At 38.0% G+C, this 15,076-nt stretch overlaps 1 protein-coding gene across 1 annotated transcript in view; it reads left to right on the top strand.

The window, feature by feature from the left end:
- LOC113497560 (protein dachsous) overlaps window positions 1–14,603 on the top strand; it is a 288,878-nt gene extending 274,275 nt beyond the window's left edge. The window contains exons 6-16 of the mRNA XM_026877148.1: window positions 344–573; window positions 821–1,007; window positions 1,540–1,963; window positions 5,807–6,154; window positions 6,239–6,393; window positions 6,475–7,549; window positions 7,691–8,411; window positions 8,530–9,656; window positions 10,067–10,357; window positions 10,528–10,819; window positions 10,975–14,603. Coding sequence (XP_026732949.1) covers window positions 344–573; window positions 821–1,007; window positions 1,540–1,963; window positions 5,807–6,154; window positions 6,239–6,393; window positions 6,475–7,549; window positions 7,691–8,411; window positions 8,530–9,656; window positions 10,067–10,357; window positions 10,528–10,819; window positions 10,975–13,603 — 7,479 coding nt within the window. The 3' untranslated portion in view covers window positions 13,604–14,603. The remainder of the gene's footprint in view (window positions 1–343; window positions 574–820; window positions 1,008–1,539; window positions 1,964–5,806; window positions 6,155–6,238; window positions 6,394–6,474; window positions 7,550–7,690; window positions 8,412–8,529; window positions 9,657–10,066; window positions 10,358–10,527; window positions 10,820–10,974) is intronic.
- Window positions 14,604–15,076: the final 473 nt, after the last annotated feature.

Below are 15,076 nucleotides of genomic sequence, written 5' to 3'. Positions count from 1 at the left end.
AAGGAAATTGTATGAAGTAAATGATAAGGGTCAATTTTGAATAATCTTCATTCTCTATGATGGTAAGGTTTATATCAGAAGAAGAGACGTAAAGTCTACGGGAGGACCATTTGCTCAAAAAATGTACTTAGTTTTGGCCACAAATTTACCAAAAGTTATCCTAAATTTTTATTATTGGGTTAAAGCTAAAGAACATAAAACAATTACCTACATTTTATAAACCCATTTAAACTTTTTTATAACCACGCTTATTATTGCATAGGAATGCATAGATTTTCAGTTCACACGAAAAAATAGTGACTTGTAAATTCTATCAAAAACTTTACCCTATACTTTCTACCAGGTCCAAATCACCCTTGAAGATATAAACGACAACGCACCAGAGTTCGGCACATCGTCAGTGAGGGTGTCAGTAGCTGAGTCTGCAGCCATTGGCTCGGTGGTCTACGCTGCGAAGGCGACTGATGAAGATGGCGGCAAGAACGGACAGATCAGCTATCACCTTGTATCAGCAACCGGACCTTCGAATACCTTCGCTGTGAATCCTCAACATGGATTGGTTACTCTTCTTAGGTAAGTGATGATGAAATTGATGATGCTTGATTATTATGGTGATGAAATAGTAATTGGACAAAGGACAAACGTTTGTGTTAACAAAAAGCTTGTTCGGAGTCGGGGTCTCTGCACATGTTACTAGAATGTTATTGAAACCCCCCGCGGCACCAAGATTAAATTTCTTACTGCGGAAGTCGTTTCAACTTAAAACAACTCAAGTCGAATTGAAGGTCTTTAATCAATAACACAATACTTTCCTCCACAGATCTCTTGATTATGAGAACCTCGTACGTCACACGCTTATCATCTCAGCCAAAGACAGCGGGATCCCATCCCTCAGTGCTAACCTTACTCTAGTAGTCGACGTACAAGACGTAAACGATAACCAACCTGTCTTCGAGCACGAGTCTTACAGTGCTAATGTACTGGAATCAGAAGCTGTTAATGCTAAGGTAAGAATTCTGAAAAATATATATGTTTATGTCACTATAAACAATGAACACTATCCATGATTCACTGAATTGGAAAGGGCATGTTAACACGAAAATGCAATACTCTGATATAAAGAAATATATTACACACTCTTAAAAAAAATACTATCAATGGTAAACGAAATAACATTTTATTGAGTCATTCCAAAAAACCATTAAAACAAAACAACATATCTGTTTATGAATTAATGTTACTGATCCAAAAGCAAGAGTATCGTCTTAATAAAAATACTTTACAATTCATACATAAATACGGATTAATCTCTATGTGGAATTTATTGAGTATCGTTTAACTGTCCGATAATAATCAAAAGGTATCAAGTTTACAACATCAGAACGAAAAAATAAACGATAACATTATTTAAAATAATCTCGTAGATTAAAACAATAAAAGAATGATTACATAAAATAAGATTTACTTCTTTCATTGTGTCAGAAAACGGATCCGTAAATTCCTATACATGTTAACTTAATGATAATGTTTCTCCAACAGATTGTTGAAATCCAGGCAATAGACAAAGACACAGGAAACAACGCCCGCATAACATACAAGATAGCTCCGAGTGCAAACTCCAGTGAAGAGTACTTCAAAGTGCAGCCAAGCACGGGTTGGGTGTACCTCGCAAAACAATTGGACAGAGAAACGACGGCAAAACATAAAATGGTCATCATAGCTGTCGACAATGGAATACCGCCTCTCTCCGCAACCGCGATCTTAGTCGTCAATGTAATCGATGCAAATGATAATGACCCAGTGTTTAGTAAGTCCGCGTATGAATTCCAAGTTGAAGAGAATCAGAAAGCTGGCGCGTTTGTTGGGAAGATCGCGGCAACCGATGCTGATTTGGGCGACAATGCTGTCGTTAGATACAGCCTCTTCCCTTCAAATACTAGTTTCCATGTCAACCCAGTTACAGGTAAGTCTTCAAGTTGCCATTTTACTGTTATTTACTCTTTTCTAGATTCCTTATAGTTTTTTTAACACACGGTTTGACGAATGTGCGTTGTGTATCCTAAATCCAAAAAAAAACCGTAACGAAAGACAAATAAAGTTCATTTTTATTAATGGACGGCATTAAAAAGTTAGCTCATTTGTAGGATTTATCAACGACTAATGTTCTTATGAAATCGCCTTATACGAACAAGTCATTTTTCTTTCACCAAGCTTTTGCATATAGCCATTGTCGAACCAATTAGTCAAACTTATAGAAATATCAAAAACATATTTTTGATTTATAACGATCATTACTGCGTCTTCTATTGAATGCTCATCGTAGGTGACGTCTAGCTGCAATTTATCATTATAATCCGCCCAAAAGCTACCGTCGTATGTTGACCCTACAACAATGACTACTGACATAGCCAAGGTCAAAAGATTTCTTAAGTGTAGATAGCTTATTTGTCATGAGATGAGCAGGCTTATAAGACTTGAACAAATTCGTTGGAGGCAAAAGTTGAAATACATTTCCTTTAGTCGTAGGTGCTTGCTCCTTGACTTTGCTCACCATTTAAAAAATAAAACTAAACCGTCGAGAACTCTTGGTTATGTTTTTTTTTTATGATTTTAGTCACTTTTGAAAACAGAGTTAGAAAAATTTTAAAATAAATTATATGTAAGAAAATGAATCCAGCAACAAATCGAAAGTATATTACGAGGGCAAATACCGGCGCTACATGGATCATTACATTGTGTACAGAACTAACTAAGAACAATGATATTTTACCGTAATACCAAATACTTGTTTCTATTTGATCAGGCAAGCAACTTCCAGCCGGCCACTTGCCCTTTGTTTAGCTTGCCGGCACTTTTGAAAGCTAAAACCCAAAGTATGTAAGTCCCTCGAAAGTCATTGATAGAACAAACATGTTGAATAAATACGGCCATTTTAATACCTGCACAATTTGAGCGTATGGGGAGCAGATCCGATGGCTGTGTTTGTTTTCGACCTTCCCATGGACCGCTTTCTATACGTTTATGTAATTAAGGAATTATTTCAAGTGTATGCCCATTGGATATTTTTGGGTCCTTACTTGGAATTTATATCTATAGTGCAGTGGCTCGAGAAGGCGTTGTAAGATATCATTTTTGTAAAATATAAAGCGGTTCATAATCGCAGCTGCTAATAGCAGTCAACGTCGGGACGACGGCGGTGCCAGTTCACTGATATTATTATAATCCCTCAGACGCATTCTTCGACACCCACGCGAAGCCGTAGGTATCTTAATGATTCCCAAGAACGGAGTAGCATTATTGGCATTAATTGCTATTAATAATAATCTTTACTGTCCGAGTTTATTGCGTTCATGTATGTTATCCTTAATCGGAACCTTTTAACATGTGACTTTGAGTATCTGAACCTCAGTACATGGTACTGCTTAGAATCTACAACCCAATAAGGAAAGGGAGCAAAGAGCAGCAAAAACTGTTCCATGTTTAGCGTTGTTTACACCGACTAAATTTAATAAGATATGCAAATAAGAATCCCAACTGATCTTATCCAAAACGATGTTTATCGACGAAATCGTGCGAGTATTAAGGATGGCATAAAAAGGGTGGCTGGCACTTCGTTATTTTCCATAACTGACTGATGAATGGTGGAGCTTTTCGTCTCAATTCGGCTTATCTGCGATCGCACCCGAACACTCCCGAGCTAGTTAGCAGGGACCGAGTGAGAGCTAAATTCGTAAATCATTTGCGACGTCTGTATGTGGCCCCTATTGGAAGATTGCGGTCTTCAACAGGTGCACCCACAATGTTTCCAGTGGCAAAAACTCTGCCTTTTATGAGCATTGATAGCCGTCGGGCCGTTTGTGATCTTTGGGACTTGATAGAACTGGTTAAAGTTAGGACAGTAATTGACCTCAATTAATTGTGATAACAGTTTAGATCATGGTAAATTTGTAGTATATTTTACGATAACAGGCTTAAAATTATTTGTACGAAATTTAACTGTTTAGTGAATAATACTATAACGAAACCTAAGAATAAGAAAGCTGATGATTCATAAATTCATCAATTAAATGCATTGAAAAATCAGCTAAAATAAAACTTACGTTCAAAGAATATTTAGTTTAGTAATTGGCTTATATCTTGATTACATAATTGCTCTATATCCTGTGTGTTCAACATTTATTTAACCTGATAACCACCAAGTGTTCAGTTCTAGCCTATAAATTTCCACAATAATCAAAATCGATATCAATCAATAAGTTGTCGGCCATTTTTATTATTTAAAAGGTCACACGACGGCGGCCGAGGGCCCACAACGGGAGGCAGCTCACAATGAATTTATGCGCGTCAATTGCGAGTTATAAACGTCGTCGCTCGCGCATGCGCCGTGACCCGCCATTAACTATTATTAAAATATTGCTATGTAGGAGCCTGGCTATTCTCTCCCATGTTTTATTACAAGCCTTACCAGTACTAGATACTGTCGTCGGCTATTTAAAGCTCATATGTTACAAATAGTACAATACAGTACGTGTAGGACGCAAAGAGCTCTACAACTCGTTTTGTTGACGGATATCTTTTATTTTCATATGTTCTCAAATGAATTATAGGTGTAAAATGTTGCTGGAATCTTACTGTGGACAGAGTGCTATAAATTGCAGCAATAACAAACAAGGTTGAAACAAAAAAGGTAATTGTGATCAAAGACGAATCGATTGTAAATTATTACGTCCTTTGACTTAACAAAGTAACGTGAAGAATTTGGGACAAGCTTGTTTGAGATTTTAAACTGCTGTTTTGCAAGATTGATACATATCTTTCAACAGCATTAAAGACTTATCATGTGTATTATAGTGACTCATACATGTGTTTTTAAAATGAAATGTTTGTATATTAACTGTTAGACTTTCAAATTTACTGTTACTAAGATTGTTTACATTCCAATTATCCTTCCGTATTCACACGACAAGTAGAATTGATAAAAGCTTGAAAGTTGTAAATGACACCAACCAACAAATCAAAAGTCCGATTTAATAAATTAAAATCACTGATTTGAGACTACTAGTATTTATTACTGAGCCTCCGTGATCCCTGACCTAGAGGTGAGCAAAACTAAAGATACTCTACACCACAACAATAATCTCCATCTAAGAAAACCAAGTCAGTAATTGTGAAGAAAATATTGCCGTTAAGAACTAACACCGAAGACTGGCCGAGACATACGTTAAAAATAACGAAGTATACTTTTTCTACACCACAGATCCAATCGCTCATAACAGTCCCTTCTGACACATCTTATTATCCCCTAATAAATTCCACTTTTACACCATTGTATGCCTTAACATCATCTATTTTAAGCTTATTATCGCTTGCATCGGAATTCTACAGCGGCATTCATTTGGCCGCCTTGCTTCTGTCATCACAATTTTTAGGGTCTCGATATGGAGTTTCGGATAATCATAGTTATTCTGTCCCGAGGCGATCTCTTTTATGAATGCTTAATTTTAGGTTGCAAACTTAAAAGTAATCGGTTTGAAATTGACAAAATTCTTTGGTTTTTGGAACGGGGATATAGGGAATTTTGTTATGAGTGTTCTGGTATTATTATGGGTTCTGAAATATTAAAAGTATTCTTTTCCAAAAATAAAAATGCTATCACGGTTCTTATTTAGTATACGCACGAATTGTAAATTGACCGAAACTCATAACTCTCTTTTCCATTTTTCTATATTATTACATGTATTTTTATACTTTTTATAGCATTTATAACTAAAATGTCTTATTGATATACTTTTTTTGCTTGTTATAGGAATAATCACGACCAAGGAAATACTGGACCGAGAATTCAAGTCATCTTACTCTCTGTTCGCTGAAGCTAAAGATCAAGGAACGCTGCCAAGATCAAGTCGTGTTCCAGTTTCCATCAAAATAACTGATGTCAATGATAATCCACCTGAAATAATAGACCCTAGAGAAGATGTAGTCAGTGTCAGAGAGGAACAGCAACCTGGCGCAGAAGTAGCAAGAGTCAAAGCTATAGACAGAGATAATGGAGTCAATTCTAGTATAGTGTATTCTATCCTAAACGAAAGAGATATGGATGGAGTTGGTGTGTTTGTTATAGACGCCAACACTGGTGTTATCAAAACTAGTACTGGTGAGTTTTATGAACGTGCATGGTATTTTGTGGATGCTTGTTATGTATAAATTTATTTTATAAATGTTTTATATTCTATTTTAGTGTTAGACCACGAGGAAAGGTCAATCTATAGACTGACGGTCGCGGCAACTGACGGAGGTACACCGCCAAAGCAGACTGTGAGACAGCTCAAAGTGGAAGTTTTAGATTTGAACGACAACAGACCAACGTTTACCAGCTCCAGTTTATCATTCAAAGTAAGAAAACCCTCTTTGGACTATTTTAACAAAAAACATTGCTGATAGTGACGAATGCTTAATATAATAAATCTTTTTCAGGTAAAGGAAGATGCAAAAATTGGCCACGTTGTCGGCACGGTTGCATGTTGTGACAGCGATATAAGAGAGAATTCTGTAAACGATGACGACGAAAAGCAAATCTCATATCTCCTCATGCCCATAACAGCTGATCACTCACCAGGCACCTTTGAAATTGATCGCAAAACGGGTTCCTTAGTAGTAGCCAGACAACTAGATAGGGAAATTCAAGATGAATATCGTCTAGAAGTTAGAGCTCTTGACACATCTGCCACTAATAACCCTCAAAGTAGTGCTGTGACAGTCAAAATTGAAATCGTAGACGTCAATGATAATTCACCGCAGTGGCCTCAAGATCCTGTGAATATAGAAATATCTGAACTTACACCAATTGGTATGATAGTGCATAATTTCACAGCAAAAGACGCTGATTCTGGTGCAAACGGAGAACTGAATTTTCGAGTTGTATCATCTTTGCCTGCTACAAAAAATGTTTTCAACTTAGATCCTTTAACTGGTTCTCTCACTCTTACTGCAAATCTGGATTATGAGAAACTGAAGGAATATTGGCTGATTGTTGAAGCAACTGACTTGGCGACAAATGTTTCTGAGAGAATGGCTACCTCGGCTACAGTACATATTTCTGTTACTGACGCTAATGATAATACGCCGACGTTTGTTTCTGCTAACAAAGCCACTGTTTCACTGAACACTTTATCAGGAACTCTTTACCAAACACTAGCAATTGATGCTGATTCTGGAGACAATGGAAGAATTTCTTACTATATCTCAGGTGGCAATGATCATGCATACTTCTCTATGGAATATGATGTTGGAAAATTGACGTTATCAAATAAATATTCTCAAGATATATCAAGAGTCAGACCAGGGCAATACAAGCTCAATTTAACTGCTTCCGACCACGGTATTCCATTCCCAAGGCAAAGTCACATGACACTTCAGTTGACACTGCAGGAGTCGACCAATGTACCACCCAGATTCACTGATTCTTTCTACAGAACCAATATAAGTGAAGATATACGCCCAGGTAGCTTTGTTACCAGATTGTCAGCTAAATCTTCAAGAGGAAGTGCAAGTAAGTTTACATTATTGTAGTCTTTTAATGAGCAACAATTTATTACTTATATTGTAAAAAGGTGTTCAAGTAAAATGCCCACATAAGCGAACAATAAAGCTTATTTAACAATATTCTTATACTCAATTCATTTCTTTTCAGGTAACCTGACCTATATGATACCATCCGGAGTAGCTGATGACAAATTTTCAATTGACGAGCGTCTTGGTACCATAACAGTTAAAACTAAGATTGACAGAGAAGAAAGGGATCAATTCATTTTCCCCGTCTACGTCACAGACTCAAGCACTTTTCAGTCTACCACAAACTTTGACGTGGCTACTGTTACAATCAGCGTAATGGACGTGAATGACAACCCACCTAGTTTTAAAACTGGGTCTTGCTATCCTCTAGTCGTACCTGAAAATAATGAGCCAGAAGTCATTCACACGGTTGCAGCAACTGATAAAGACATTGGAGCAAATGGAGTCATTACTTACAGTATAACATCAGGCAATAATGGCAACAAATTCTCTATTGATTCCACTACAGGAAGGCTGACTGCTAAGACACTCGATCGGGAAACACAGTCCAAATATCACTTGACAATAACTGCTTTTGATCATGGGTCACCTGTAGCGTTACAAGGATCATGTAATATCACAGTTATTGTTGAAGATCAAAATGATAATGACCCAGTATTTGATACTGGGCATTATTCAGCAGCAATACCCGAAGATGCCATGATTGATACATCTGTAATCAAAGTAAGAGCAACTGATGCTGATCTGGGTTTCAATAAGCGCATCGTCTATTCGCTGGCTAACGAAAGTCAAGGCTTGTTCAGAATAGATAACAAGACAGGAATTATTTTTACCACTGGGTAAGTCATATTTTTTTTTAACATTACATATATATTATTAATGTGACCTGTGAAAAGAAATTACAATACTTTCTTACATTGTTAATTTAAATAATTCTCATTATTATTTCTTTTACAGGACTTTTGATAGAGAAAAGACAAGTGTATATCACTTTGAGGCTGTAGCTACCGACGAGGGGCGTTACATCACTCGCTCTCAAAGAGTCTCAGTAGAAGTCACTATCAATGATGTGAACGACAACAAGCCAATCTTTACAAAATACCCTTTTAGAGAACAAGTAGCAACATTAACACCTCCAGGACAAAGTTTACTTCGCGTCTCAGCAACAGATAACGATATAGGAATAAATGCCGAAATATTGTATGAACTTCTGGATACATCGAATCACAAGTTTCGTATAAATCCAACAACCGGGGTACTTACTGCAACACAAAGCTTAGCCAGTGAAAACGGAAAACTAATTCACCTAAAAGTCATGGCCAAAGATAAAGGCAACCCTCCGCAAAGTTCTGTCGGACTCATAGAAATACGTGTCGGCGATTTCTCGGACCAAACACCCACATTAAACTTCCAAAATGCAACGTATAATGTAACTATCGAAGAAAACATGGCGTATGGAAAAGACGTGCTTCAAGTAACTGCGGTTAGAAGCGACGGGCGGCGTCAGAGAATAATTTATGAAATCGGCAACGGCAACGATCAGTACGCATTCGAAATAGACTCTAACTCAGGCGTAATAAAGGTGAATAACTCAGCAAATCTGGATTATGAGTCGTATCCAGGGCCGCGGAGGCAGCTTGTTGTAGTCGCGCGCACAGAAGGCGCGCCGGTCCTATACGGCTACTGCGACGTTATAATAAATCTGATCGATCAGAACGACCACGCTCCCAGGTTTACGCAGCAACAGTACATCGCGAATGTCCTTGAAGGAAACACTAAGGGCGAATTTGTTGTGCAACTGGCGGCAAAAGATGGAGATCGCGGTGTAAATGCTAGGATATTATACCACATTGTCGACGGAAATCACGATAATGCATTCATTATTGAACCCGCATTCTCGGGATCGGTGAAAACAAATATAGTGTTAGATCGAGAGATAAGGGAGACATATAAACTGACAGTGATAGCCACTGATGAAGGAGACCCGCAGATGACAGGGACTGCGACGCTGAGGATCAATGTCGTAGACGTGAACGACAATCAGCCAACATTCCCACCGCCGAACGTCATCTCAGTATCGGAAGGTACGTTTTTACTCGTTTACTCCGTATTCGCATTCGGGTTTTAAATTGCCGTTGGTCGGCCTATCGACTTTTCGAAATAAATTGGTAGAACAAAAAGCGTACCACAGAGAGGGAGGCATTTTACATAATTTGTATTCTCGACTTGGTAACATTGCGACTTTTCGATTCCAACGCCGAGATTAAATAAAAGGGACTCCTTTAGGATCAATATTTATTGGATGGTATTACATTTTTTCCGAGTGCATGTTTTAGCGGTTCACCAACGGTCCGCGGCGTTCGCGTCGCTTTTTATTCGTTTTTTATATCATTGTAAGTCGACAGAGGTTTTGTTTTGGAGAATTTTTATTTTGGCGGATCGTTAAAACGGCAGTCAAACGAGACCCGTCAGTTTATTTTGTTTCTTTTTTTAGGAACGGAAGTTGGGACAGTGCTCACATCTGTTACTGCGAACGACGTTGATACATATCCGGCACTAAAGTACTCTATATTGCAAGGGGACAGCAGCTTTTCTATAGACAGATATAGTGGAAAGATTGTGTTGAATCGACCTCTGGACTTCGAAGCGAAGAAAATGTATGAAATAAATGTTACGGCATCGGACAGTGAACATGTCGCTAAAACTACCCTGACAATAAAAGTTACTGATGTTAATGACAATTCGCCAGTTTTCGATGAAATCTCGTACAACAGAATATTACCCGGTGAGTTTGAATTGATTTTATTCCATAGCGATTCTCAAATACTTCAGGTGTCAATATTTACTAATGAAAAAAAAAAACATTGTGTACATATTTTGCATTGTAATTAATTTTTTGTTCCTATTTGATATTAATACATACGGTTTACTTATTTATTATTTTTTCAATTACAGAGGGTACAGACTCGTTAGAAATTGGCTCCGTAAGTGCTAAAGATCGCGACGATGGAGACAACGGCAAGATCACTTACTCAATCCTACGACCAACTAAGGGATACTATATAGATGCAATCTCTGGCGCTATTTTCGTAAACTATAGTGCTTTACCACCAAACCAGAGGGACACACAGTTGGCTATCGTGGCGACCGATCACGGCAAACCTAATAGAAGTGCTGTCGCATCTGTGAGGATTAGTACGGGAGCATCTTCGGAGATCAAACCATTTATTGGACAAGATACTTACAGGTAAGGCTTTGAAACTTTCAATTAAGTATGATACATAATAAATATGAATCATACAAAAACCCCCAAATCAAACCTGACTTGATTGACTGATTATTCCTTTTTAAAGGATTACAATTTCGATAAAAAATATTAACCGTATTCATTGTCAATTCCAGGATCACAGTAAACGAGGATACAGAAAAAGGAACGACTCTTCTGCAAATTGGTGGTATCAACGACGTCCTGAAGAAATACAACCTTGACATCCACATCATATCCGGCAATGAAGGTACAACCTTCGACGTGACTCTCGAAGGAGCTCTCATCCTCCTCAACAAACTCGATCGAGAAACTCAAGACTCCTACGTACTTGGACTTGCAGCTGTCGAACAAGGAAAAATGTTATCACACAACCAGAACAAAACTTCTATAACAGTATTTGTAACTGTAGCTGATGCTAATGACAATGCTCCGATGTTTGCAACAAATGATTTGGAATTAACTGTCAGTGAGGATGTTAAAGTTGGTTATACGCTCACTCAACTGGCTGCTACCGACGCAGATCTCTATGGGACTCCGAACGCAGCTATAATTTACAACATAACATCGGGAGATGACAAGAAACTGTTTTACGTTCATCCTACGACCGGATATTTATCCGTCAATAAGACTCTTGACTATGACACTGGAAGCAGTCAATATAAGCTAATTGTTGTCGCATGCGACCAAGGTGTGCCAGCGCTGTGCAATGCTGTGTACATCAGTGTCAGCATTCTCGACGAGAATGATAACGCACCTACTTTCCCTGTCAACGAGTATTTTGAAACCATTGGTGAGAATGAACGGGTCGGAACATCGATATTCACAGCTAGAGCGACGGATTTAGATAAAGGACAGTACGGCAAATTAAACTATTCTATAGTTCCTTCTGCAAATAACTACAATAGAAATGATGATGCTTGGAAAATGTTCCTGATAGATTCTTCATCTGGGCTAGTCAATTCAAATGCAGTTTTCGATTATGAAATCAAGAACAAGTACGAATTCTCTATCAAAGCTTCGGACTTGGGTGGTAAAAGCACTACTGTAAAAGTAAGGATTGATATTGAGAGCAGAGATGAGTTTTACCCTCAATTCACGCAGAAGACGTACAAGTTCCGTGTACCCAAATCCGGGTCTCTGCCGGCTGGGTATGTTATTGGACAAGCTACTGCCACAGATAGAGACAAGGGCATTGATGGAAGAATAGTTTACCAACTATCTACTTCTCATTCATACTTCAAGATCAATAGAACAACTGGCGTAATTATATTGAAAAAGAAAGTAGATTCAGTTCAAAATCTCTTTGGTTCTGACAAATCTATAAGCTTGGTTGTCACTGCTAGTTCTGGAAGGCAGGGGTCCCTAACTAACAAGACTGCTGTAGAGATTGGAATGAATGACATGGCACTTGCGTCAGACGCTAACCAAGTAAATGATGCCGCTGCAGTTGCCAGTGGAGGCCTATCAGACTGGGCGTTGGGACTGCTCATTGTCTTTATATTTATCATCATCATATTTGCAGCAGCTTTTCTGTTCTTGCATATGAAAAACAAAAGACACAAGAAAGTCAATAAGCCAGGTCTGAGTTCTGAGGGAGTAGGTGCCACTAACAGTTACGTTGACCCAAGTGCTTTCGATACTATTCCTATTAGAAATACGGGTACTGTGAACCCAGCGAATCAGTTTGCACCACCAAAATATGATGAGATTCCACCGTATGGCCCGCATACAGCTAGTTCTAATTCAGGAGCTGCAACAACATCAGAACTATCGGGCTCTGACCAGTCAGGTTCCAGTGGTCGAGGCTCCGCCGAAGACGGTGAGGATGGTGAAGACGAGGAAATCCGAATGATAAACGAAGGACCCTTACAAAGAGAATCCGGTATACACAGACAATCTAACGGAGTTGACGACGATAATCTGTCAGATGTTTCAGTACATAACACTCAAGAGTACTTGGCTAGACTAGGTATTGTTGATACTGGGACCGGTGGTGGTGCATCAACATCATCAAGAAGATGTTCAGAAAATGTAGGAAATAAGGACACAATGTTACACCACGCACCCATAGATTCAATGCACATGTTTGACGAAGACGGAGCACATGAAAACGATATAACTAATCTTATTTATGCGAAACTTAACGAAGTGACCGGTAGTGAAAGAGCAAGCAGTGCAGACGAAGCTAGTGCAGCAGTCGACAGAGCTATGGCTTTAGGCGCTTTCTCAAGTGCTCCAGGAGATAGCAACGCCGTGCCAACTGCTGGGCCTTCAATGACTGGTAGCTTAAGTTCAATAGTTCACTCTGAAGAAGAATTAACTGGTAGTTACAATTGGGATTACTTATTAGATTGGGGACCTCAATACCAGCCTTTAGCACACGTATTCTCTGAAATTGCTAGACTAAAAGATGATGCTGTATCCCTGCAGAGTGGTAATAGTGGGGCGTCAAGTGCGAAGAGTAAAGGCACGTCTATTTCAGGCGGTAAAAGTGTCCCACCGCCATTGTTAACCACAGTGGCACCAAGAAGTTGTCCGGCACCATCATTATCGTGCAGACAGCCGCAACTGCTGTTGCCGAGGTCTCCAATAAGTCACGATGTTCCTGGCGGGTTTTCTGCTGCCGCCGCTATGTCCCCATCTTTCTCGCCTTCCTTATCACCATTGGCGACTCGGTCACCGTCAATGTCACCCTTAGTAGGCCCCGGGCTGCCACCAGCGCCCGCCAACAGAAAACCTCCACACTCAACAATGAGAATATGAAAATAATTGTATCGTAGAATATTGAATACTGTATATATGGACGACTGTTTTGCCTATAGTGTAGTTAGTATTATTTATTCGGCCGATCTGATCGGCTTAACTCATTTTGCGCATATTGATATTTAAAAAGAACTTCACGGATATGCTCAAAGTGATAACTAAGCGCTTATTACCGATTTTTGCGGTAAATGTATATAATTAAAAAATCGGGTGTATTTTTTAAGTGTACATACTTACTTATACTCATTGTAAAAAAGTATATAAAGACTGCCATTTTTTATTTTTAACAAAAAATACAGCTTTACTCTAAGCTATAAGTATTACTGTTAGGAAACGCAATTTGTAGTGATGTGTCGAACCGATTAGTTGATCGAGTGATTGTAATCGATTTGGTAAATCAATATTACTGTAAGCTTTATTACGCAAATGTATGTACTTATGTCATTTTGTAAAATTCCGTTGAAAATATTATGTAATTTGTTTTCAGTGAATTGAACGTTGAAGTTTCGTTTCTCTGTGATTTTGATGATGCCTAAAGAATCAGTTCAGTGTTTTTGTTACACTATCGTACTCTCTTACATTTTCTTTAGACAGTAAAGATGAACAGGTACATTCAACGCTCTAGAATCCTTCATCTTGCATAAAAGGTGTACCTACGTCTAAAAACATAAAGTAAGGTTCAATTAAAAACGATTTGAGAATATACACTTCTAAAAATATTAATCAAAACTCTACAGTGTTGGTTCCTTATCTACATATATGAGAAAAGGTCTTCGCTTAGCAGATCGACTTCCATAAGCCTACATACCTACTTAAACATTACATGAAACATATTTCTAGACATTGCTTATATATATTTTTACTAAAGTGTCAAAAATTCTGGACTGATAACTAGTATACTGTTTGTAAATATTATATTAAGATTACATGTTAATAATTAGTCTTAGAATCCACCGATTGTATTGATATCGTTTTGGTGGAAATAAAAAAGAATTTCAAAGTTATGATTTTCATTTAAAACTCCCTCAACCTATGCACTCTTGAAACACGACAATCATACATTAATAACAACACAAAATGCGATTAAAGACAAATTAGTTACAGATCTTTATCTATCTCAAATATATTTATTATCTCATATCTCTATATTTTGTATCGCAAATGAGTATCTTCACTTCTAAACATAAAATTAAGCAAACATTAAAGCTTCTAGTAATAAAGTAAACTACTCAAAATGTAATGCTTTCTTTCTTCCTAATTTTTTTACACAAAACAAACCTTGACTTGACTTTGGCCAAATACAATGGTCTTCAATAATTTCATACTTTTAAAGGTCTTTAAAAGATGGCGCTACCGATGGTTGCTGATGTAAAGGTATATATTTGTCGGGTAGGTCAACAACCTTTTTTTGAAAATAATATGATTGAAGAGATGGAAACAGACGCTGGCGAAAGACAATGGTATACCTGTGAA

The sequence above is a fragment of the Trichoplusia ni genome, chromosome 9, assembly GCF_003590095.1.
Source record: "Trichoplusia ni isolate ovarian cell line Hi5 chromosome 9, tn1, whole genome shotgun sequence".
In the NCBI taxonomy this organism is placed as follows: domain Eukaryota; kingdom Metazoa; phylum Arthropoda; class Insecta; order Lepidoptera; family Noctuidae; genus Trichoplusia; species Trichoplusia ni.
Note: the sequence above shows the minus strand (reverse complement) of the source record. Positions and strands in the feature narration are given on the sequence as shown.